This window comes from Microcebus murinus, chromosome 5 (genome assembly GCF_040939455.1).
Source record: "Microcebus murinus isolate Inina chromosome 5, M.murinus_Inina_mat1.0, whole genome shotgun sequence".
In the NCBI taxonomy this organism is placed as follows: Eukaryota; Metazoa; Chordata; class Mammalia; order Primates; family Cheirogaleidae; genus Microcebus; species Microcebus murinus.
In genome coordinates this window covers 99,551,012-99,576,916 of record NC_134108.1, presented here as the reverse complement: position 1 = coordinate 99,576,916, position 25,905 = coordinate 99,551,012, and the positions used below count along the sequence as shown (strand labels likewise).

The 25,905-nt window shown below is 39.5% G+C and overlaps 1 protein-coding gene across 4 annotated transcripts in view; it reads left to right on the top strand.

Moving 5' to 3' along the window:
* RUNX2 (RUNX family transcription factor 2) overlaps positions 1-25,905 on the top strand; it is a 129,242-nt gene that overhangs the window by 52,348 nt on the left and 50,989 nt on the right. For 3 of the 4 annotated variants that reach the window (XM_020286996.2, XM_020286995.2, XM_076003314.1), the window contains exon 4: positions 20,153-20,326. The exons of the other annotated variant lie outside the window; for it this stretch is intronic. In XM_020286996.2, the coding sequence (XP_020142585.2) occupies positions 20,153-20,326 (174 nt within the window). The remainder of the gene's footprint in view (positions 1-20,152; positions 20,327-25,905) is intronic. 4 annotated transcript variants of the gene reach the window in all.

The following is a 25,905-nucleotide window of genomic DNA, read 5'->3' as shown; positions in this document are numbered from 1 at the left end:
CAGCAAAAATGAGAAACAAAATTTAAGTCTGGGTGTCAGCAACAAAGGTAAAATTTCAGTCAAATGTGTATGATTTCAAAATTATGTTCCCTTCTCCCCAAAAAAGAACAACGTTAGATTTTTCTCCCATTTTGCCAAGTATTCCCTCGTAGGCTTTCGATTCGTTCTACAGGCCACACACACAGGAGCAGGGCTGCCTGTCACACAACCCAGATGCCCAGCTGTGGAAGATATTCTTTCAGCAGCATCCGTCTGTTTCTTGGCAAGACGTTTAGGCAGTCTAAAGAAAACAGTCCTGGAGCAGCCTTTGGACCTGCCTTGCGGTTAATACTGTGCCGGCTTGTATCTGGTTCCTGCTCTGACCTTGTGGGCCTGGACACTTTCCTTACAGTCTTTGTCTCTGTCTCTCTCTTTTAGAGAATATTTGTGATTTTTGGTTCAATTTAGAGAAACTCCTGTGGACTTACAGAGAAACTTTACTTTTTTTGGTTGTTTCTGTACCGATTCAAGAAAGGTGGGTGGGTTTTGGAAGGCAAAGATCTTATGGGAGGAAAAGAGGATCTTTTTGCAATGCACCAAGTATGTTGGCAAAATAAAAAAGTTTTCAACAGTTCATTTTCAAACTTGATGGTCTTTAGTAGTCAGAATGGGAGAACTAGTTCATTTCATAGCCAGCCATTGTAATAAAATTCAGATTCAGGGGCAACCTGGAGTAGGTTAGCATAATCTATTCTTAAGGGAATATTCTTAGACTTAAAGGGTGGTCTTCTTTGAAAGAACTATTTAATAGCTGTATTCTTTGGTTTAAATCTCTATTTTTACAGCGTTTGTGTTGCTCAGCCTTTGTGCTAAAGGGATTTTATTTTCCTATTCCTATTATTTTAAGGTTAGCAGCTGAATGTTGCTACAATTTACACAAGGGAGTGGTTCCCTACTCTCACCCGCCCCCCACTCCCAGCTCCACCCTCCCCCAGTCCTCCCACCTGACAATCAGGTCTGAAGTAATTTTCCAGCAGTGATGTTGACCTTGGGAGATGTTGTGTTTCCAGTTCTTGGTGTGTGCTTTTTTTGGGGTGTGTGTGTGTGTGTTTGTGTGTGTTTGTGTGTTTATTTGCCTTAATATCTAATGGATAATTAGTTGTTGCTTAACTTGGAAGTCCTGTTCATCTCTCTCCTTTTCCTTGACCCATTCAGATAATTAACATGTGTTAGTCAAAGGTGGGGGGTTGCCTTATGCTTGACGACAGGTGCTAATCTTCAAGGAAATTTACCTTGCATTCCACCCATTAAGGGTACAGTACATAAAAATGGCTTAATGTCTCTTTGAAGGTGTCAGTGGGCATGTGTGGGACCACACAGAATGGGTTTCACTGAAAGTAATAGAGTGAAATTGTCTGCATAATTATTTTCGTTGGATTGAGAATCAGCAGCCCTCTTTGGGTTCAGGAAATAAACCTCTGTTAAAACCATATGGCACTATTCTCAGAAGAGATGTTATTACAGGGCCACTTCCCTCTGAAATTTTGAGTCAGGAGTTCTTGAAAGGAGTCACATATGTGTGAGAATGAACATCAAGTTTTCTTCCTTAGACGTAGTTGTGAAAGTCAGATGTTTCCTTTCCTTTTTCACAAATGCCACTGTGGCCACCAGGTATAAGGTCCTAGGGAAGAAGCAGGCTGAGCTGCAGCAGTGCAGCCACTTCAGGTATAAATGTTTGAATTATTGTCTGGGCCAAATGGTTTTGTTTTTAAAAGAAAAGAAAAATTGCCCTTAATCCAGTGAAATGTGATTTGTCAACACCGAAAGCACATCTTAAGGTCAGGATAATTGCATTCTGTCTGTCCAAACCCTTACTGCAGATTCATTTGATGGTTTTTTTCCCCCTTTGCCCAGCATCAGTGGCTATAAAACTTTCCTCTGAACTAGTTGTCATAGTGCTAGTGTGGCCTTAAAGCTAGGTATAATGGAATAAAAGTTAAAGTGAGTAAGAGTGCAGTTGGTATAATGGCTAGGGAATATTTGGGGATAAACTAAATTAGGAAAATATATTAAAAATACCCACAATATTTTTATTTTGTATATATGTAGTTAAGTACACACTATAATGTGTACATTGTGATGAATCATTGTGGATTTCATCTTTTTTGAGGGACTAGGCAGTCTTCCTGTTTAGTCTTTGCTGTAGAAGGAATATAAGCAAACCATTGATATTTGTTCATGTCTGTTAATAAGCCTGGAATCTTATCAGCATCTGTAGAGCTTAAGTCTGGCTGTTGGTACTACTAGGAAGTTGAAATGTCTCTGAGCGTCAGACTCTCAGTGAGTACTTAATAGACATAAAGTTCAGCTTCTCATTTCCTATCCTAGAAGAAGGCCAGATAACCTATGACTGTGAATGGTTAAGAAGACTTTTTCTATTGCTGTAGGTGTTTTTGTAGTGAGAACTGTTTTTCACTAGGTAGAATGGCTGCTAGCATATAGATCCTTCAGGCACTGACCCACATTCTGGATTCAATCAGTCATTTCTTCAACAAACACTTATGGGATAGGCCTACCTAAATGCACTTTAAAAAGAGCCGTGGGAATTGAGAGATGACTTAATCATCATCTCTGGCCCATCACATGGTCCAGAAAGAAGCTTAGTCTAATTTAGGAGATAAGGCGTGGATATTAACGACTGGGATTGTGTGACAGAAAGTGATAGAAAACGAGAAAAGACACAGGAAAGTGGCAGCTGAAGTGACGTAGAAGTTCAGAAGCAGTTTTACTTCTATTTGGGAGGTGGAGGGAAGGTTTTATTGAAGTCAAGGCATTTGAGCTCAATCTTGAAGATTTCTCATTAGGCTTTTTGGTAGAGATTCTTTGATATCAAATTCTAGGTAGATAGATGGTGACTTTTAGAAGGCTAACATTGTATGTCTGTTAGTTTTATAATGAAAAAAAAAACTCTCCATCTTGTTCCTGGCTCCACTTGCAAGTCCACTGATGGAAGTTATGGTGTGGAGATGTAATATTTACTACATGCCTTGGTGCTTTGACTTAGGTGGTTCCTTCTACCTCAACCGTCATCTGCTCTTTTTTCTATTAATCATCTTTTATCTAGGGCCTATTCAACATTCAGGGTTCCATACCCCTTACTAGAGCTGCACCAGTATAAACGTGATAATGCCTTGCACATTGTAGATATTTGGTTGAATATAGTTCATTTGAACAGAGTAGATCAGGAAATTGAATGAATCTTCTTAATACAGCAGTCTCCATCCTTTTCCACCTACCTACGGTGGGGGTAAGGGGGAGGAGGTGGGGAAGGTTTCGGGATGAATCAAGCACATTACGTTTATTGTGCAGTCAGTCCTCTCTGCTAATGATAATCTGTATTTGCAGCCGCTCCCCAGCACTAGCATCATCTACTCAGCTCCACCTCAGATCACCAGGCATTAGATTCTCATAAGGTACACGCAGCCTAGATCCCTCGCATATGCAAGTTTATAGTAGGGTTGGTGCTCCTGTGGCAATCTAATGCCAGCTGATCTCTAGGGGCAGAGCTTATGCAGTGATGCCAGTGATGGGGAGCGGCCATAAATACAAATGAAGTTTTGCTCCCTCAGTCTGCCGCTTACCTCCTGCTGTGCACTGCCTTCCCCACCTTTCCGAAGTTTCATGGAAGACAATTTTTCCATGCACCAGGGATGGGGGTTGGGGGTGGGGCGGCGGAGCTCTGTGGCCTGGTCCCTAATGGGGGGTGGTTTGAGGACTGCAGTCTTAATACATACAGAAGTTTGTTTTCAGATTAGTGTTAAGAAATAAAAATTTATACTGTGAACTATATATAAAATTATAGACCCAGCCTAGGGCCTAAATCTGAATTAATAGAAAATAAGGGCATTAGAAAATCAGTAAATAGTCATGTTTTTTCAAGGGACATTTTAAATTGCTCTAGATTTTAGCAACCTCTGGTGTTCAGATCTCATATAGAGAAAAAGAAGAGGTTTAAAAATCTTTAGGCCAATTTGGTGGCTCAAACTTTCTTTTCAGAGTCCTTTTATATGTGTTTATTAGTTAAGTTTGCAGCTCTGCAAATGATAGCACCCATACTATTTGCATTGGATCCCTGCCATACCTCTATTCATAACAGATGTATTCTTTTCTTTTATCTCCATATACATTTTTTAGGGTTTGTTGCTTTCGGATAGACAGCAAGAGTAAGAATGCAAAAAGGGATAAGGTGGAGAAGAGGGGATTGAGTCTATTCTGTTTTGTTTCCACATTTCTCTTAAGCTTATTGGAGTGGCAAATGGCAGGATAGGAAGTGGTCAGATATACTTCCCCATAAGATTCAGGGAGCTTTTGGGGAGGAACCTTGCTCAGAAGATATGCTGGGGAGGATGGTTAACTTTAGAGGTATTTGCTGTCACTTCATGTTTTCTTTTGCTCTCCCTCATCTTTGATGCTGACTCTGATGTTGGCATTCCCAATGTGATATTTAGGCCAGAACACATGTTGCTTACTCTATGACCTGTGCACGTGGTGGGTACGCAGCCACAATCTGACTTGTGACTTGGCCCAGGAAGGACTGATTGCCATGCATTTGGGAGGGCTTTTAGGCCAGGTATTTCTCCCATTTGGTTAAAGTAACATGACCAAGATTGAACTCAGAAGACACTGTGCATGCTTATAACCACCTGTTAGAAGTATTTTTATAAAAATATGTCCAGGTAGCTGTTAGAAATATGAGCCTAAAGTTCAGGAGAGACTAGAGATGCATTTTTGCTAGTCACAGGAGCTTGAAGCCATTGGTGCTGATGAGGTCACGTGGGGAATGGTTATGGAACGAATGGAGGAGAGTTTTATCATTGTGGCCAAATTAACTTTGTGTCCTCGACCTGAAATAGAAGTTTCTCTTTCTAAGCTCTCCTGGGCCCTTGAAGCAGCAGCAGAGCAGATTCAGAACCATTTCAGTGGCTACTCCATGGGTTGTCTCTACCACCGAGTCTTCCTTCTCTTTCCTAGATTTCTTTACTGGCTCCTCTTCCTTACCTAAACCCATTAAATGTTTGTGCTTGTTAAGGTTCCCTTTTAGACACTTTTCTCCACTCATTCTGTATCCATTCCCCAAGTGTCCTCATTTACACCATGAGTTTTGTGTTCCTGTGACTACTGAAAATGTATCTCCAGCCTATTCTGGACTTCAGACTCGTGTTTCTAGTTTGCTTCCTGAGCATCTGCACCTGATTATGTCCCATGGGTACTGCAGACTCACGTACAACACAACATCAGGGGTTCCCCACCTCCACTTCAAGTGAACTTCTCAAGTGAAGTTCAAGTGAACCTCCTTCAGTTTCTCAGTTCTGAGTGTCCCACAGTTCACCGTCTTGACAAGACCAGAAACCTGAGACTCAACCTCTGTCTTACTTCTTACATCTAATTTATTCCACTGTACTGTTGTCTCTGTCTCTATTCTGTGTCTCAAATTCATTCCCTCATATCTGTTAGCAGTGTTTTTGCTTACTTCACTCTCTCAGTATTTATCTCCTGACTTATAATATAAAAATAGTTTTCCAACTAGTTTTATGCCTCTGACTCCACTTACTTCTCAATCTGTCTTCCCCGGTGAGTAAAGTGGTCTTCTTAAACTACACCAACTTATGGTACATCCTTGCTTAAAATACTTCAGGGGCTCCCTGTTATATGCAGGATGAAGTTCACACTTTGTGGTGCAGTGAGAAGGCCTTTTAGCATCTGATCTGCCCAGCTGCCTTCCACCCACAGCCCTGTGGCTGAGCTCCAGCTTGGCCAAATTGCTTTACTCTGTACTTTCTTATCTCTGTGCCTTTGCACCTGCTGTTCCTTCTGGTTGGAATGTCATTTTCTTCTGCATTTGTTTGACCAAATTCTACTCCTTCTTTAAGTCTCCTCAAATGTCATCTCCTCTGGGAGCCCTTCTGGATTGCTCTTGGACGTTTAGTATTTAATCTTTCTTTGCCTTTAGTTGTCTGTTCATACCTCGATTACGCTATTTATCACGCTGCTGTAATTATTTGTTTTTATGATGCCTCCTAGTATAGCGAGAGCCCCCTAGTTTAGCATAGTTCATGGTGCATAATAAGTGCTTAGGGAATTTTAATTGGTAAATGAACGTTATATTTGCATAGTGGTTTTACCTGTATAGGACATTTTAACCTCTGTTACATTTCATCCTGATGATATCCCTGTGAGGCAGATACTTTGATCCTCATTTGACAGGTGAGGAAGTTGAATCATAGGAAGAAGTTGAGTCATAGAGATGATAGGTTATTTGTCTAGAGCCTCATAACCAAGTTAGCGTCAAAACTAGGAATAGACTCTCAAGTTTTCCTGCTTCTTGTGTTGTCCGGCCCAGATTTAGATACAGGATTCTAAATTTTTTAGTCAAACACTGCCTTGGTCTTTTAACTATTTCATTAAGTTCACTAATTGTGTGTAAAAGAGAGAGAGAGAGAGAGAGAGAGAGAGAGAGAGAGAGAGAGAGAGAGAGAGAGACCCCCATAATGACAGGTGAGGAATCCATAGCATTATTGATGCTTAGAATTGGAAGTCCGGTAGTCTGTTGTTTTACAGATGAGAAAATTCTGTATCTCAAAAGCACATGACTCACCATTAGTGGCAGAACCCATGTCTCCTTTCAGGCACATGTTTTCTTTCTTACTACATTTTGGGCAATCATCAGTTCCATAGGAGAGTTTCACTATTGAATCTCAAGGGCTGTTAGGATTTGTTGAACCTAATTTAGGTCAGTTAATTCTTGGGAAGAGCTTATTCTCTGAGCAGAAAGAATTTGTGAGAGCATTCTCAACGAAACGTCCATGAATTAAATGACGCTGTTCTTGCAGTGATTATCCCACTTTTCCAGATTGTGTTACCTCTTTTCCAGTGAGTTTCATAGATTCTTTAACATGTACCATTTTGGAAAAAAACCAAAGCCATCTACTTAGGCTGAAGGATGAGAACTTCATATTGCAAGGTATGCAATATGAAGGAAAGGTATGTTTGGTGATCAAAAGGGTTTCTGGTGTCATAGTGCAAATAGAATATTAAGCATCTTGGGCCTTGAGAGAACAGCTTCCCTAATTACCTGGAAAGAGACATGGAACTCATGTTATAACGTAGCATCATGTTCCTTTGACTGGATTCCCTCTCTGTGCATAGATGTGTATGCATGTAATAGAGAAAATATAAATTTGTAACCATATATATGTATGTATATGTGGAAAGAGCAACACTTCATACATTTCACATAGACAAAAGAAAGAAATTCCACCAAACTGTCATTACTGATTACTAATTCAGTATGAAGCCAGTAGACAGAAATTGTGAAACAATACTATACTTGCTTTTAAAAAACAAAAAAAGCTTTTTAATTTTAATCACTGGAAGGTTTTTAAAAACTATTAACCCATACCAACCCACTTCCTTTGGCTTGAAAATAATGCACTTTTCTAATCCATTGTGCCTTGAAAAAAGGATAAAACTTACTATCTTCTTACTCTATTTAACACTACTTTAGATTCCCTTTTATATAACAATAACTTGATCCTACTCAAAATACTTGGCACCTTTAGTGACAGAGTGGAATGTAAGAACACTTTAGCAGATCTGAATGTGAGTAAACTCCAGTAGTTTTGGAATGAAGAGGTAGTTTTCAGTTCCTTATTCAGAGTTCACAGAAGATAAGAATACTAGGATTAACACAATAGACTCCCTTCATTACACATGGCTGAATATAGCAATTATCTGTCTATCAAGACTAGTAAATTGTGCAATAGCATTAAGGAAGGGTAGATGGATAGGTAGATAAATGCTGTTCCATTGGGAAAAGGTGCTGATATATGAGGTAATCCTTTGAGTTTAACTTGTAAAAACTGTTTTATTTTGGAGTTTATATCATATTACCCTTATAGCTTAGAGAGAAATGATTTTTTTTTATATTGTTGACTGCATTTTTTCAGTTCCTTACCCATCTGAATTTTATTAGGGGGGTTATTTCAAAGACATCTCTTGTTTAATCATGTTTAAACAATCTGTTTAAGACCTGTTGTGTAGATATAAACACAGTGGTCCTTTAATGTAGTAAAACAGACTTCTGACAGACATAGCACATAACAGACATCCATCCATTATTGCTTAAGCTGCTGTTCCTTCCATGCCTGACCTGAGAGGGTAACCACAGAGCTCAGCCGACAGCATGTGCTAGTTAGAAGACACTGACATATGCCTATGCGCCATATGAATGTCTAGCAAGCAGAGAATTGCAGAGCAGCATACAATTGGAGGGGCCTTAGACTAGATTAAAACTAAGTACCTTAAATCTGTTTTAATGGCTATGTTTACATCTCCTTCTTCTTCATTCCTTTAAAAAGTAATCAGGTTTTGCAAGCGTTAAGAAAACCCTCTGCTTGCCAGCTGGACTAGGTCCAGTTTAAGCAAGAAATTTTTCCCCCCCTTTTTTCTGTCTTTTTCTTTTTTCTTCCTCTATGATCTTCACTGCCATTCAGCACAGCAAGACAAGGCTGCAGGAGCTGGCTGACTTTTTCCTTGGTTATTACTTTTTAACATTTTCTTCCTGCTACAGAAATGAGAAAATTGAGAGTGATGTTCTGCTGCTGTAGCAGCGGATGTCAAGAGAGGAGCCCTTTGCACTTTTTAATTCTATGCAGTGTTTCTCTTTGCTTAAAACTCTCTCTGTTTTTCTGTCTCTGTCTGTTTCTCTGTCTGTGTCTGTCTCTTATAACATATGCACAAAACCATAAAAATGAAAGAGAAACAGAGAGGATCGCATGCTAAGCAAATTGAGCCAGGATCCAGGAATTGCGTGACAGTCTGTTTGTAGGCTAGTTGTCGTTATACTCTTTGAAGAATAATGCCATCCATGTTTAGCTGGATTGTCAAATAAATAGTGATGCTTTTTGTTCAACCAGGGAAGCTACCAATGCTATTGCTAAAAACATTACCATTAAAAAAAAAACTCTTTAAATCTCTCAGTGGGTCTCTGTAAGTGCTAGTAACACAAAGAACCATGGTGTGTGTGAACATATTACGGTAAAGAAAGGTAAAGGAGATGTTTTCGGAACTAAAACACTGAAGTTTTACTAAGTTTTGGGAGTAAAGTGTAGATATAGAGAAAGAGATCTTTTGTTCATTTCCCAGAAAGTGAAGAGAGAGATGAAGATTCAGATGACCTGGGATAGTTGTGGATGTTGAGTTGTAATTAGTAGGAGAACAACATATGTTTTGATAAAACAGAGTTGGAAAACTGGGTATCATGTAATAACATCTCTGAAGTAAGCTTCTGTACTTTTTCTTAATGTGTTCTTACAGTCTCTTTTCTTCAAGTTTTCTTTTTTTTTCTTTCCTTCTGTGGAAGTCTGGTATATGAAAAAGAGGGCTAAGACAGGTTAGGGACTGTCTCCCAGTGTCCCTGCCCAGTTCCATGACTTCAAGCAGATCACGTTATTTTTCTGGGCGTTGATTACTTTTCTAAAATGAAGAATCTGGTCTGGTGAAATCCATATTCTCTTCCAGCTCTGAAAAATACTAATTCATATAATTTTACTTTGAATGGAAGTTAGGAGGAAAAGAAGCATCCTTTTGGAAACAACGAGCCAACAAAGTCAAGAGTAGCAGGTTCAAAATAAGAAAGAATCAGAGAATTTGGAGATAAGGAGGCATAGTAGGTTAGAGTTGTATTAGGATGTGGGAGAGGGGCTACGGTAAAGTCAGCCAGGTTTCTGGTTAGTTCTTTTTTCCCTGCCTGCAAAAAGTATTACTCATATCTCTTCTTGTGTATTTCCATGATGCTTTCATCTCATCTTTGAATTTTCTTAATCCGTTTTCTCTTCGTATCTCCTATGAGTTTCCTTTTCTTTAGATGTCTTGAGTTTTTTGAGTCCATTGTTTTAAGAAAAGGGATTATGTTCTAAGCACATGTTTAATAGAATTTATCCCCTGATGTGGGACTGATATTACCATAGCCTGCCTGATAGCTTTTTCCTTTCTTCCAGATACTGTATGCTTTGATTATTGTGATTAGCTACAGCCTGAAATCCAAAAGTTATAAAGGAACTTGCATTTATATACATGAAAATTAATATTACTATTTAACTAAAATTAATATTACTATTAACTAAAATTAATATTACACAATTTTTCATTTATGTATATATGTATTGAAAGAGCTTGAATTCTTTAACCTTTAGAAGCCTAAATTTTTTAATTTGTTATTTTATTTTTTTGAGGCAGGTTCTTGCTCTGTTGCCTGGGATAGAATGCAGTAGTGTCATCATAACTCACTGCAACCTCAAACTTCTGGGCTCAAGGGATCCTCCTGCCTCAGCCTCCCAAGTAGCTGGGACTACAGGTGCATGCCACCAGGACTGGCTAATTTTTCCTTTTGTTTTTTTTTTTTTAGAGATGGGGTCTTGCTATGTTGTCCAGGCTGGCCTCAAAATCCTGGCCTCAAGGAATCCTCCAGCCTTAGCCTCCAAAAGTGCTGGGATTACAGGAGTGAGCCAACACACCCAGCCTAGAAACCTAAATTTTGAAAGAGGCAGGCTTTCAATTCTCTGTTGCACACATTTTGTTGTATTTAGAAAATGACTACATATGAGATTGGAAGAGTGAACATTTTTTGTTACTATTCTAAACTGGTGCCTGTTATTGTTAAAAGAAAGCAAAATCAGCTTTGAACATTTTTTTCTGTGAACTGGAGTTCCTAGAATATTTCTGTGGAGTCTATGGCTTAAGTATGTAATTATGTCTCTTGAGTAGATTATATTTTCCTTCCCATAATTATGTTTTACCCAAGAGACTGGAAAGACTTCAGACCTCTCTTGGGTGAAATTATTCTTCTTCTCTCCTCTCTTCATAAACTCTGAATCCTACATGCCTGACTCTGTTCAAGGGCTGAAAGGGGGCTCTTGAAGATATGTGGTAGTGATTATGATTTTTTTCCCTTTAGAAATTGGTTTATATATTAAGAGGGGCCCTTAGAGAGAAGCTCTGCTAGCTCATTTTTGAAATGCCATCAGAGAAGAATCTCCTGGAAGGAGATTTGTTTATGATCTGTGGTCCTCTGTCTGAAGCCACACACTAACATTGCTCTAGGGCTGTCTCCTCTCATGAGGTGTCCTGTGTCATGTTGCATGGCTTTTAATTTCCAGTGGCTCAGAGGGGCTAGAGGCCTTAAACATGAAGACAGTTTTTTAGTCCATTTCATTATTCTAGTCCAGAAATAGTTTTGACCTGAACCAGACGGCATACTTCCTAGGAAAAAAGATGACTCAGCAGCCTTTCCCAGCAAAGATTATAGACTCATCAATTTTACTGTGGGAAATGTTTCCCATTAACCAGCTTTGTTTCTCCTCTTCTCTGTCTTTTACTGGACAAAAGGAGAGATAATTTTAAATTTATCTTTGTTGATATTGATTAATTCACAAGCATTTGTTGTGTGCCTTCTCTGTAACTAGGCTCTAAGTTTGTGCTAGACTTAAAACATGACACCCATCCTGAAGGAGTTCACAGTCAAGTCTAGGAATATCTAAGATAGCAGAGTTTGAAATTTTGTATAAATATTTTACATTAATTCATGATATATTAAGGCTTGTTGAATGCCTGCTGCACCTAAGTGTAATCACGTGTCATAGACAAAATACCATTGAACTGCTCTCAGTTTGCTGAGATAGAAACCACTGGGGTCCCCAAAGGCCCTTGAGATGGAAAATACGAGAACAATGTGATGACCAAGTTGAGACTGGGAAGAGATTTTGCCAAATGGAGTTGATGGGGAGAGTTGTTCCAAGTGGAGGGGAGAGCTTGGGCAAAGGCACAGGGCCTCTTTGAAGACTCATGGGTAGACCAGTGTGAGCAGAACACAGGCTAGGAGCCAGCTCAGTTGTAGCCATCGGAAATGATGACAACACACATTGGGACCATATGTTCCAGGTCCTTGATTTCTGGGCTCAGGGGTTTCTACTTAATTCAATAGACAGTGTAAGGAAGACAACTGTAAGGTGTTGAGCAGATAAGTGACAAGAGTGTTAAGGTTTGCGGGCAGAAAGAATTTTAGAATTTAGGAAGCTAAGCTTTCATTTTTGGTAGGTGAAGAAACTAAGGCCCACAGAATCCCATTAAATCCCCTCATGTGCTCATCCAACTAGTTGGTGCCCTTTCGAATATGCCAGGCTGCTCCTCTGTTATATTAGCCACAGGCCAGAGGTCAGACATGGTTCTAGCAGGGGCCCATTCCTATAGTTGAATGGATGATGGGGTCTAGGAAAGGAAGTGGCAAAAATATACCTAAGCTGGATTTTGAGTCTGGGAGACTAGAAATGTGTGATAATGGAAACAAAGAAATAGGAGGGGAAGCTAGTTAAAACTGTTTACGGTGGGTATGGAGGCAAAGGGCTTAACTAAACAGTACGAGAGGGTAAGTCTTTGATATCTAGTCTTTCATGAGCCACCAGTGAAATGTAGTCATCTGAATGTAAACAGAAGGGAGTTTCATTTTTCTCAGTGGTATTTCCATTTGAAAATATATGTAGGAATGCAGAAAATCAGGGTTTTTAATCTAGAGCCTCAATAGTTAGAAAGTATTTGGATCAGAACTTTGCATGGCTTCCCTAAGAATTTACCTGAGTCTGTGTAATCTTTCCTGTTATATTGTTTTTGCTGGAAACCACCAACTGAACTGCCTAAGATATAAGTAAGGCTCATCCTTAGTAGTAGAATTCCAAATAATTTCATTTGGACTTGAATTATGAGTTTAAAATTGGTCAACCTGTTCCCTAATCTCTCCCTACAGACACTCCTTCATGTACCATTTTCAGGATTGAGAAATTAGAACTGAAGGGCTTCATTAATTTTTTTTTCCAGAATTGCTGTAGAATAGCAGCTGTTGACATAAAACCAATTTGCTATATGAAAAATAGTAATCCTGATGCAAGTCCTCTAAGGATTATTGTCACAATATTCTTAATCTGTTATATCCTGTAGCTTGAGCCCTAGAGTATTGGACCAGATCTCATTCTGTCATATATTTGGTGACAACAAAATTAGCTAACATCTCCCCAGTCACTCCCCTCTCCAGGGAAGCCTGAATGTGTGGTGGATAGTACTCATGGGCTGCCAGGGTATCATTTTATTGGTCAGGAGAGCTTTCTTTAAAGGGAAGATTCTCTTAGGTATTTATTGCGTAGTTTAAAAGAATTATTGTGTAGTATAAGGCTAGCAGTATCAAGTGAATTGAAGAATGGTGTGCTCCTGTTTAGATTGATATCACATATGATTTAGCATCATTTGTCTCGCAAGATATTTATTATCACGTTTCTGTCATTTTCCCTCCAGCTAATTTCCTTCCTTCCTTTCTTCTTACCAAAATCCTACTCAACCTTCAAGGACAGACATAATGGTCTCATCATTGAGGGTTTCCTCTTTCCTTTCAGTCGAAATCGATTGCTCCCTTGTACTTCCTATAGTACTTTACTGTTTTTTTTTTAACTTTTTATTATAAAAAATTTAAAACATATATGAAAATAGAGATTATATTTAATAAATTCCCATCACCACCTTCTTTTTTTGCTGTATTTGCTTCATCTATTATTTTTGCTGAAACATTTTAAAGCAAGTATCAGACATTATGACCTTTAACCCTTAACTATATGCTAGCCCTTATAAAAAGTGAGAACATTTTCTGACGTGATTACAGAAAGCACCACTCCTTTATATTCTAAAAGAGTGCATATTCACGTTCCCTCAGCTGATCCCCAACCATGGCGTTTCAGTGATTATCCTCACCACAGCTTTCCTTCAGTTACATTTAATTGCTTGCCTTTCTTCCCCACTGCACTGTGAACTCTTTGAGGGCAAGGAAATCACCTTATGTATTTTTCTATCCCTTCCTCCTTACAATACCTAGTGAGACTTCATGTAGCAGATATCCAGTACACACTAGCTGGACTAACTGGCCCCGGTATGGACATGGTACTCATTCCTTATTGATGCTCTATTGCAGATCTTCCTTCAGACTTTATTTTATTGAAAAATATATCTTTATGATATGCAGGATACAAATAGATATCTAATAAGTGGGTGTTTAAAACCAATTAAAAATACTACTGTAAAAAGATGAGCTGCCAAACATCATCCCCTAGTGATCAGCACAATGACCCTGCTGTGCCATGTTAGGGTGGACCTGACATTACACGGTGCATTCTTCATGAAAGGTGCCTTGTTTTGTTTTTTTGTAAGTAGGTTTTGGCATCCTTTAGGATCTAACTGGGGCAGCGCATCATGTCGTGGATACAGTGTGTAGGGTGGGAGGTTCTGGCTGGGGGGCCATGTAGCACTCCAAAGTTGCTGAGCATTTCTCAATCAATTTTTATAAAAATGGGAAAAGTAGGTCACATCACAGAGGCAAGTTTATTTTTGTAGTCCACAGACTACATTTTCAGAGTCTTCACGTACTGGTTTCAGATGTGTGATTTTTGAAAGCAGAAATTATAATGGTAGTATTACTAACTCTTATTGTGAGTAGGGAACAAGGGGCCGATTAGCTAGACTACGGCTTAGTGACTTAACAGTTCCTCATACGTCTTTGCTCTAAGGATGTGTGAATGCTGTGACCTTTTGATCACGCTTTCTTCTTGTGCCCCTGAATTTATTGCAACAAAAGTCATATTCAACCAAACACACTCAACTTTTTGAAAGGAATCTTTTCTGAAAATTACTTTTTTCTTTTCTATTTAAAATTCATTTTTAATCACTTCCCCTGAATGACTGCTGCCAAACTATTATGATCTAAAATAAGCTGGTTGGCAATGGGAGAGAAAAGAGCCCTGACCAGCAATCAGGAAACCTGAGTTTTAGTGCTTCTCCTAACCATGTGACTTTGGGCAAGTCATGTCCCCTCTCAGGGACTTGGGGTCCTCAAGAGAAGTTCATTGCTCTAAAATTTAGAGTCTACGTGATTTCTATTGCCCTTTTAATCTCTCTGATTCTGAATGACTTTCAACAGTGCTTAAGAGTTATAGTGAGAGCAAATGGGATTTTTCAGAAAGAAAGCAAGTTTTTACTTCAATGAATGTCCTTCCGTAAGATTTCATAGGAAGCACCCATAAAGGCTTATCTCTAAAGAAGAGTTTTCCCCCCGTGGAATCACTATATTGCCAAATAACAAGAGATGAGGTTTTTTTGGGGGAAAGATAGTGTTGTAATATGATACCCTGCCCCCCCCCAATTTCTTTCAATCAAGGCATTTATCTAAAAGAGAACGCTCATTTATTCATGCATTGGGTAAATATTCATTTATTTTATTTTATTTATTTATTTATTTTTGAGACAGAGTCTCGCTTTGTTGTCCAGGCTAGAGTGAGTGCCATGGCGTCAGCCTAGCTCACAGCAACCTCAAACTCCTGGGATCAAGTGATCCTCCTGCCTCAGCCTCCCAAGTAGCTGGGACTATAGGCATGCGCCACCATGCCCGGCTAATTTTTTGTATATATTTTTAGTTGGCCAATTAATTTCTTTCCATTTATAGTAGAGACGGGGGTCTCGCTCTTGCTCAGGCTGGTTTCGAACTCCTGAACTCGAGCAATCCGCCCGCCTCGGCCTCCCAGAGAGCTAGGATTACAGGCGTGAGCCACCGCGCCCGGCCTTAAATATTCATTTAGTACCTGCTGTATGATAGGCCCTGAACTAGGTTATTGAGATTGCAGCTGTAAACAAGACAGAACACTCACTCTCATGGGACTTACAGTCTTGTAGGAAAGACAAAAATACACAAGATAATTATAGATTGCTATAAAGGAAATAAAGAAAGTGTATGCTCAACAGGTTGGCAATCTACTTTGGTTATGGGAGGCATGCAAGGCCTCTTGTAGGGGGTGGTGTTCACCCTGAGGTCTAAAGGATAAGAAGGAGTGGGTCATACACAGAATCAGAGGGAGAGCGGTTCAGAAATATGGAAAGGTCCAGGATGGGAAGCTGAAAAGGAGACAATTTGTCAGATATCCAGAGGGAATTAGGGTTTTAGACTAAGGCATCCCAGTAGACATGGAGAAAACTGAATAGATTTGAGATGTGGAGTTGAGATGGGCTTAGTAATGGATTGAATGTGGGGAGTGAGGGATAAGGAGAAATTAAGGAAAATGCCTAGGTTTTTGGATTAAGCAACGGAGTCGCTAGTGTCAGGGGCTATTAGGGAGGAATAGGGGTTTGGGGAAGGAAAAATCAAGAATTCTGTCTTGAATATACTGCATTTAAGATACCATTGAGACATGCTAGGGAAGATGTCAAGTAGTCAGTGGGACACACAAACCTGGAACTCAGGACAGAGATCAGGGCTCCACCCAGGAATGGGGGAGTCATTGGTGTGAACAAGTGGCCTTTAGTACATGAGACTGAGATCATCGTGGGTAGTGGTTCTCAATCCTGGCTGCACATTGGATCATGTGATATGCTCTTAAAAAATAACTTTTCCCCAGATCCCACTATCAGAATTTCTGATTTAATCGAGCTGATGTGGGCTTGGACATCCGTATATTTCAAAGCCTAGGACATTTTCTTATCCAGCCAGAGTGGAAGGACCATTGGCTGTAGAGAGTAAGTGCAGCTTGAGAAGAGCCTCCAGGACTGAGCTTTACATAGAGTGTCAGTATAGCCCCAGAGTTTTTCATTCTTTATACTCTGCTCCTGCTTGGAAGATCTACTGTTTGGCCCTTTAGATCTACTGTTTGGTCCTCCCTGTAGCATGGCAAAGTACCCTGTCCTTGATTTAGTCAATGTGTCTTTTGTCTGCTGTGTTCTTGATTTCTGAAGGAATTGCTTGAGTGCTGAGGATTTAGGTACATCTTTTCAGCCCATCATTCGAGTGTTACCCTGATGTGGTTTAGTGATAGTGGGTGTTTGTCATGGTTGAAAGATGAAGAACCTGTTTGGCTTTTGCTTTTCAATGTACTGTGAGAATTTTGTTGTGGTTGTGGTGGTGGCTATGAAGGGGCAGATATCTACAAGGAAAAATGCATGTATTTTTGTGTGTATATATATGTGTGTGTATGTGTGTGTGTGTGTGTGCATATATACATCCACCCAGATAGACATACACACACACACAGAGCTTGATGTTCCCTCAAATAATCTAAGGTGCCTGTAGGTACTTGGTGGCACCCTTTGAAGATAATTTCCAAAAAATCATTGAGGCTTTTAAAATTTCACCTGCTCTTAAATTTTTCGCACTTACCAAGTGTGAAAGCTATTCCAAGTCCTTTATTCTTACCTACAACCTTATTATTCCTGAAAGCCCTGGGCTAAGAGAGAATAAAAATGTATTTACACATGCACCCGCTGAGCTCACGTTTCTTACACAGTCTCTATGAAAACCTAATGCAAAGGCTGTAGAAAGCAGAGGCAAAGCTTATTAAATTTTCTTGTGACCCATGGCCCACATAAAGTTACAGTGTATAAAGGAACCATGCAAGATCACATAGCCCTCCCCTTAGTCCTCAGGGAACCTGCCATTCCAAAAATATGGCCTATTAAAAAAAATAACTTCCACGGACAGTTCCATAAGCTTCCTTGTTAATGTTTACAGCTGTATCAACACCACACCAATACTTCTGTGTGTGTGTATGAGGAACAGACTCCATGGATATAACTGTGAAAAGTACTGTATAATTCCCTAATTGTGAAACTAGTTATACCCAAAAAGATGTACTGATGGAAGTCTGGTGAGTTAGGCTACAGCCATTTGTTTAAGGTAATGGGTGAGTTATTAACTTTGCAACTGAATCCTGCTATGTTGAAAACCAGCCTTGGCATCTCACTGGGCTTAGTTAGTTCTTAGGTGTCTCACTGTGTAGGATCTGGATATTTTCAGTCCTCCATAGCAGCTGGATGGGGAGGGAAGAGAAGGCTAGAATGCCAGCATTTATGGTGCCACGTGATGAGTGGAAAGATCAGTCAACTGGGTCTAGGACCATGGCCTCTCCAGGCTGAGCTCATCAAAAGCTGATGACCACAGTCTAGCTGTTCTACCTGTACAGGCCTTAATCACTTCATCTATGAACACCTTATTTGCCAGGGTCAAGGAGTTGTTTTGGGTCATCTCTAAAAGTTGTTTAGGGCTAAAATCTACTTTTTTTTTTTTTTTTTTTTTTTGAGACAGAGTCTCATTCTGTTGCCCAGGCTAGAGTACAGTGGCATTAGCCTAGCTCACAGCAACCTCAAACTCCTGGGCTCAAGCGATGATCCTCCTGCCTCAGCCTTCCAAGTAACTGGGACTATAGGCATTTGCCACCATGCCTGGCTGATTTTTTTTTCTGTGTATTTTTAGTTGGCCAATTAATTACTTTCTATTTTTAGTAGAGACAGGGTCTCGCTTTTGCTCAGGTAAAATCTACTTCTAATGTGGACCCAAAACCATAAATGATGGGGAAAACAACCGTTAACAAACAGTGAATTTCCCTAGTTTTTTCCTGATTATTTTTCTCCTAGGTCTAATCCCCCTGTTATAGCAGATTCCCAAAACTTGCACTGGCAGGAAATAGGGTGGTGGGTGCATTTCAGTTAATGGGCCTAGTTGGAACATGTTTGACCGTGGAGACAGCTACACTCATATTACCAGGCCTTGGCTTCCTGTCTGTTTTCTTTGGGCTGGGTAGGCAATGAAAAAGGAGACAGGAAAATACATTTTGGGGCAAATAAAATAAGGAATTTGTCTTATGAAGACAGCTTATAGTTGGGAAATTCTAATGCTCAACTTAACCCTCTCCTGATACATTCCTCTTGTCCTGTATTAAGTGGAACATAAGGTGTTTGCAATACCCATAGAGTAGTGAAGAGCTCCCAATTCTTGAAGGCTTTTAACAATCCTCCTTTGAGTTTTTTTGTTTTTTTTTTTCTCTTCTAGGGATAATAATCCTATTTCCCTTGTTTTTTCTTTAAAGGGCAGATTCTTAATCCAGTAATTATCTTAATATAGCTCTTCTTTGAATCAGCTTCAGTCACTTAATAATTTAACTAAAATATTGGGGCAACATTCTAGAGCCTCACTGGTACAGAATACGGAGGAAGGAACCCACAGTATATTTCTGTTCATGTGTTAGGTGTTACAGTTTTCCACCACAGCACCACGCTGCAGATGTGTGCTTAACTATGTTGCACCCAGATTCAGAGGTTTTTCTCTTATACTTGTTCTAAGACACTACTGTACTTCTTTGTTAAGAATGATTTGATGATTTTTAAGAAGTCTTAGTACTTTGGGTATATTTTAATTTTCATATATTTTTAATTCCAGAATTTCCTTAGGTTTTAGGCTTGAATAAACTAGAAGAGAGATACAAAGTTTTTCCCCCCCCAAATAATGGATTGTCACATTCACATGTTTATTCAGAGAGTATTTTTTAGTTTCTTTTACAAAACCACAGTCATAGTTTTAAAATGAAAAAAAAAAAAAAAAAGAGCATTCTCTCTGATTTAACAGAGTTTATTATATGCTTTCTGGCTTTGGCGTATCACAAAATATCCAGATTCCACTCGAGAATTTGAATTTCCTTGCTTACATTTCTGGGTTTTAAAATTTTTTTAAAAAAAATCTCTTATAGGGGTTCTAGTTTTGAGCTTTAATTTTTCAGAAAAGGGTCACAGTAAGTGATAGTTGTGACATTAAAAAAAGTCACTACAGGCATCGTGGAAATTTCTCTTTGACAAATGTGTTTGTGTTTCTGCCCCAGCTTTGTGACATCAGTATGTCTGTCATGCATGGACTCTCTGAACTTTCAAAGAAGGTTTCTTCCATCATGAAACAAGCAAACACTCCCTAGTACACACTCACCTTTCCCGTTTTTTCACTGAGAGGGCAGAGGAGGTGCCTTGTGTCTGACCTCAGAGCTGCCTCTGGGACCCTCAGCTCTCCACAGACAGAACAGAGCTAGGAATGCTGGCCACTGGATAATGCTTATAAAGCAATTTGAAATGGAAGGCATTATGCAGATGCATCATTATAAATATCAGTATTGGTAATTCCTTGGTTTAAACTCCCAGTATGTATGTTCACATATCTATTTAGCATGGTCAATTGTTCAGCTAATTAATATGCTTTTATTTTATGATTTGCTGTTTCCAGGGCACAGACAGAAGCTTGATGACTCTAAACCTAGTTTGTTCTCTGACCGCCTCAGTGATTTAGGGCGCATTCCTCATCCCAGTATGAGAGTAGGTGTCCCGCCTCAGAACCCACGGCCCTCCCTGAACTCTGCACCAAGTCCTTTTAATCCACAAGGACAGAGTCAGATTACAGGTAAGACAGACTCATAGGTTTCACTTGCACAGATGCTGGCAGGCTGGGGGTGAGGGGCTACCACATGAGATGTGTTCACGTGAGCACTCCTGGAGCTGTGAAACAGCTTGTTATTAAAGAATCAAGACTTGAAGATACGGATTTCTTTGATACTCAATAATTTGGGGATAAAATTTTGGGGGAAATTTCTACTAATGCTGTACTCTGCAGCAATGTCAGTCTACACATTGGTGGAATGGTAATAACTATGCACTTGGGGAGAATGTTGTAAGTTTCTATATTGTATCCAGGTGGTGCAGGGGGTAACATCACACCCTGACTATTAGAAAATTAGTGTTACTGTCTCAGATTTGGGCTTAAATTTCTTATATGTATAACTGTTTCATTAAGTTTGCTTGAAAATTGCCCAGGGCTAACAGGAAGCCTTGATTGGTAGTTATAAGGCAAGGTCAGCGAGTGGCTGATTGGGCAGACAGAATTCATTTCTGATTCACATTTAGCTCCAGTTCCTAATTCAACAACATTTCTCTTTATACATTCTAGTATGCTGCTTCCTTTACCTTTCTTCTTAGAAATTAACACCAGCATTACACTACAGAGTAATCTTTCACATTTGATGCATTAAGATCCCCAGCTCTTTTTCTTTTTGCCCCACTTTGCAAAAACAGATCTTATTTTAGGATAGTTTGATTGCTTTTAGGTTATGGTGACAAGAGAGTGGATTAATTATTATAGATCTTTAATTTGCAGATCAAAAGTTTTGAGAACAGAAAGGAGCTTTACATGTCATTCAGTTGCTATAATTTCTAGAGGTAGACTAGAATAGAAGGAAAATAAGTCCAAATAAAATATATAGTAAACCCTCAACATGGATCTTTTTTAATGGTTAGATTTTTGTTCATAGTGGTTAGGTTCCAGTGTCCTTAATGGTCTTAAAAGTTAACTGGTTTATAAACTTAAATGACCTACCTGCCTTGTCCTCTGCCCATATTATGTAAATGTATTCTTAGATATTTACTTAGAGTAGTTTCACTTTCTGTGGGTATATGCATATTAGTCTGAATATATGGATTTGCATGAGTATATATTTAAAAAATAATATAGAATTATAAAAACAAAATATCTAAACACAGAAGAGAACCAGATATCTTCATCAAGGAAGAATGTTAGAGCTCTGTGAAGAGTGGCCATTTTTAGTCTATATAAAACTTTAAATGTTGATACGTTGGAATCAAAAGGTTAATGTGGTCACCAGACATGTCCTTGATAAAAATAGAAGGGTAAAGTTCACACTAACGTGAATTTGAAGCGTGTAGCTATGGTTACTGCATTTAAATTAGTGGACTTTGGATTATTGATTAAGGCTCATAATAGCTTTCCTAGACTCCGTGTGTGTGTGTGTGTGTGTGTGTGTGTGTATGTGTGTGGTGTATGTGTTTGTAGAAGCATGTGTGTGTATATGATTTGTAATGGACTTATGATGACTAGTAAAATATATAGATATATGTTCGATGATTTGGCAACCACTGGCTTTTATAAATGTTCGATTTCTAGATTCTAATCTTTAACTTTGGTAATTATGTTATGTTAATAACTAATGCTTTAAAAATGGCCTTTGGAACCTGCTTGTTGCTAGATTCACTTAAGAATATGCCTCAGTCAAGGTTTTGTCCTTGAATCTAAAGAGGAGATCATAAGATAGATCCAGAGGACATTTTAGAACCTAAACCTACTTAAATATCATGAAACCAAAGGCTGGAGAAATGGTGAAGAAATGGTGTAGAAATGGTCTACATTTTAGCAGCATCCCCGCCCAGCAGATGTAAGCGCAGGGAGTTCAGCTCGGAGAAGGTGTGGGCGTGGCCATGCCAGAAGAGCATCTGAGCAGATCAGGAGTCCGGCCATCTACAGACCTGGCTCTCCTCCGATGGCCAGCTTCTCTTTACTGTCTTCCCTGTTGGGAGGCTCAGGAAAGTTAAACTTCTTGTCTGCAGTTGCACAGCAAGTTAGTGACAGTGAACATATTCACTGAATATATTTCTAAAAGTGAAAATATAAAACAAGTTCATTTCTAGGTACTGATAGCTTCTTGGAATCTTTGGAAGAACATTAGCTCTTTGGGGATTATAGTACTAGTAGAATTGATTTATAAATCAGTCATTGATGTTGTTGTCTTCTTTTTGTTTTTTAAACATCCATAAGGTATTGGACTGAACAACTTTTCTCAAATATTCTAAATTTGCATGTGTACACATATGTGCATGTGCCACCCCTACACACTCTTGGCCATTTGAGCTTTCCTTAAATGCTCCCACATTGTTAGTGAGATAACACGAGTATCTGCCCATAAATAAGGATGTTCAAAGTTCTACCGTGACCCGAAGTTTTAGGAAAACCCAAGAACATCTGGAGCAGCAACAATGTGAAAGTGAATTGAATAGATTTAATTTTTTAAAATCTCTGGATCAGTTTTCTTGTTTATTCAATGAAGTATGATTTCAGGCCTACCACATGTAGAGAATTGTGTATTAGGTAATGCGGGGGAGAGAAGAAAAGTGCTGTCCTTGAGTTAAAGTCTAGTTGAAGAGATAGTTACCCTTCCCAGCGCTCACATACCTCATCCTATGCCCCAGACTGTAATGCTGTTGTTCCTTGAGTGAGTGCACATTCTTTTCTCTGTACCCCTCTACTTAGGCTATTCCACCTATGGTAGTCTCTGCTGAGGAGATTCCACCTGTTCTTTGAGGGTACTAAGTTATATCTTCCTCAGGAAAGAGTCCTGGAAGTTTCATCCAAAGGCTGCGTATCCGTCCTCTAAGCTTTAGTTGAGATCGCCTTATTTTATATTAATAGCCTCTTTGTATTTTGCCCTTTTTACCCTGCTAGATTGTAAATTATTTGAGGGATTTATTACAAGGATTTATTTCCTTTTGTGGCTAGCACAGTGGTATTGTCTCATTGAATGTTGAATTAATGAAAGTTCAGATGAGAAGAAATCAGTGTAAGAAGAGCTAGGATATCATGCCTTTCTTGTTAGCATTAACTCTTCTTTCTGATTTTCTATTCCAGAGTACCATTGTTTCCTGGTGATAAACAATACAGCTTAAGTCACTTTTTTTTTTTTTTTTTGAGACAGAGTCTCGCTTTCTTGCCCAGGCTAGAGTGAGTGCCATGGCGTCAGCCTAGCTCATAGCAACCTCAATCTCCTGGGCTCAAGCAATCCTCCTGCCTCAGCCTCCTGAGTAGCCGGGACTACAGGCATGTGCCACCATGCCTGGCTAATTTTTTCTATATATTTTAGTTGGCCAATTAATTTCTTTCTATTTATGGTAGAGACAGGGTCTTGGTCTTGCTCAGGCTGGTTTCGAACTCCTGACTTGGAGCAACCCGCCCGCCTCGGCCTCCCAGAGTGCTAAGATTACAGGCGTGAGCCACCGCGCCCGGCCTTAAGTCACATTTTAATAAAACACTCACGTAGTTATGCCATTTAGTTTTATTCCACTTTAGGATCTGCATAATTGCACGATTAAATTTAAATTTTTGAGCCTTGCCTGTAATGGATTTTGTAACTTCTTGTAACATACCACATCTGCATTTTAGTTCACGTAATCCTTTGGACACAGACGTTTGTAACAGGAAGGGCCCAGTTACCTCTCATTGGCTTAGCTTTCTTGGTATCTCAAGCTCTTACCCCAAAACTAGAGATAATGATCATGGTTGTATAGTCACCACTAGTTCTCTTGCTTGCTAACATAAAAGTCAGAAGACTTCTTCAGACTCCCAGAAGAGTGAAATGAAATTAGAAATCATAAATTGAGGAAGTCATAGCATTTAGTGTTTCACAGTTAGCCTTCTCCAGTGTCTCTTGCAGTTCCTAGGGCCAAAGGTTCTAGCCATGTGGGGGGCTGGCATCTGCATGATGTCTGTCTAGTGGTGACACTCTGTGGGTCTTTTGTGGCTGATGTTCAGCCTGAGGGCCCAGGACCTGCCCCACACCTTCCTGAGGAAGTTGCTTCCTCTAGACCTCTTTTTATCATTCACACAACTGCTGCCTGTCCCTGGGTTCCAGGAAACACCTATTCTGTCACAGATGTTCACTTCTTTTGATTCAGAATGTGGTGATAGCAGTAGAGTAAGGATAGGATATTAGGCAATCTCTCTCAAGATAATCCCTGTTTTAAACTCGGTATCCTCTAGATGGGTCAGCTATACCTAAAAAAGTTATGGTAATCAGTCCCTACTGGGTTTGGTAAGTTGGAACACTTTTCTTATCTTTGGGGTGGAGCAAGTACTGCTTTTTTCTTATTCCTTCATTCAAAAAATAGTTATCGAGTGTTTACTATCTGTCAGGCATTAATTCAAGCGAACAAGAGAGACATGGTTTCTGCTTACAAGGAGCTTAAATTTTAGTGAAAGATATAGTCAATAAACAGGTAAATATGTATACACAATCTCAGATAATAATAAGTGCCATGAGAAAAAGAAATAGGGTAATCAATAGAGAGTAGTCTGGGGAGGGAAGGAGATGATTTTGATTGGAAAGTTGGAAAAGGGTTCTTTGAAGACCTTTGGAGATCTGTGAGGAACCACGTTTCAGACAGTGGGAAACTCATGTGAAGGGAGTGATAAAGAAAGGCAGGCAGTGGCTAGATCATAGAGGGTCTTGAAGGCTACGATAAGGAGCTTGGGTTTTGTTCTCACTGCAGTGGGGTGCTGTTGGAGGATGTGAAGCAAGGGAATGACATTATCTAATTTACATGTTTAAATACAATCTGGATGCTGTGTGAAGAATGGACCATTAGTGGGCAAAGACAGAAGTGGGGTTTTGTGTTCAGGCAGCTAATGCAGTAGCCCAAGAGAGTTAAGGGTGGTAGCAACGAAGATGGAAGGATGCTGAATACCTTCCTCCCTCCCTCTCTCCCTCCCTCTCTCCCTCCCTCCCTCCCTTCCTTCTCCTCAATTAAATGTCATCGTATTTCATGCTTTTCTGTCTCCCTGGGCACCCTTCCTTGTATTATTTTTCCAAACACATTTCTATTCTTTCTTCAAAACTCGAATCACATGCTGCCTCTTCTGTCAGGCCTCTTCCAACCTAGCCAAGCTGAGTCAGGCTCCCATGCTGCCTTTTACAACCCTCGATTATATCGTGTTCCATGTTTACTGTTCACCTGTTCCATGTTCCATGATTACTGTTTACATGTCTGCCCCCTCCATCAGACTTTGACATTTTCAAAGTCTAGGGCCATGTATTCATCTTAGTGTCCCCTTTGTCTTATATAGCACCTACTTACTTTTGGTTCGGTGATGAATGGATAAATGGGCCATTGACTTCTTTAGGAAGTATGACCCACTATTCTCCCCGTGATTATATTTTTCTAGTACCTATTTGATTGAATTACTATTACCTACCATTTATTAAATGCTGTCCAGCGTCAGGCATTATTTTAATGAGTTTATCTTGTACATTCCTCACAATAGCTCAATGAAATAGGTGGCTATGTTATGGAAACTGATGGTCAGAGAGGTGAAATAACTCACCCAAACTCCCACTTACAACTCCTAAGTGGTAAATACAGGAG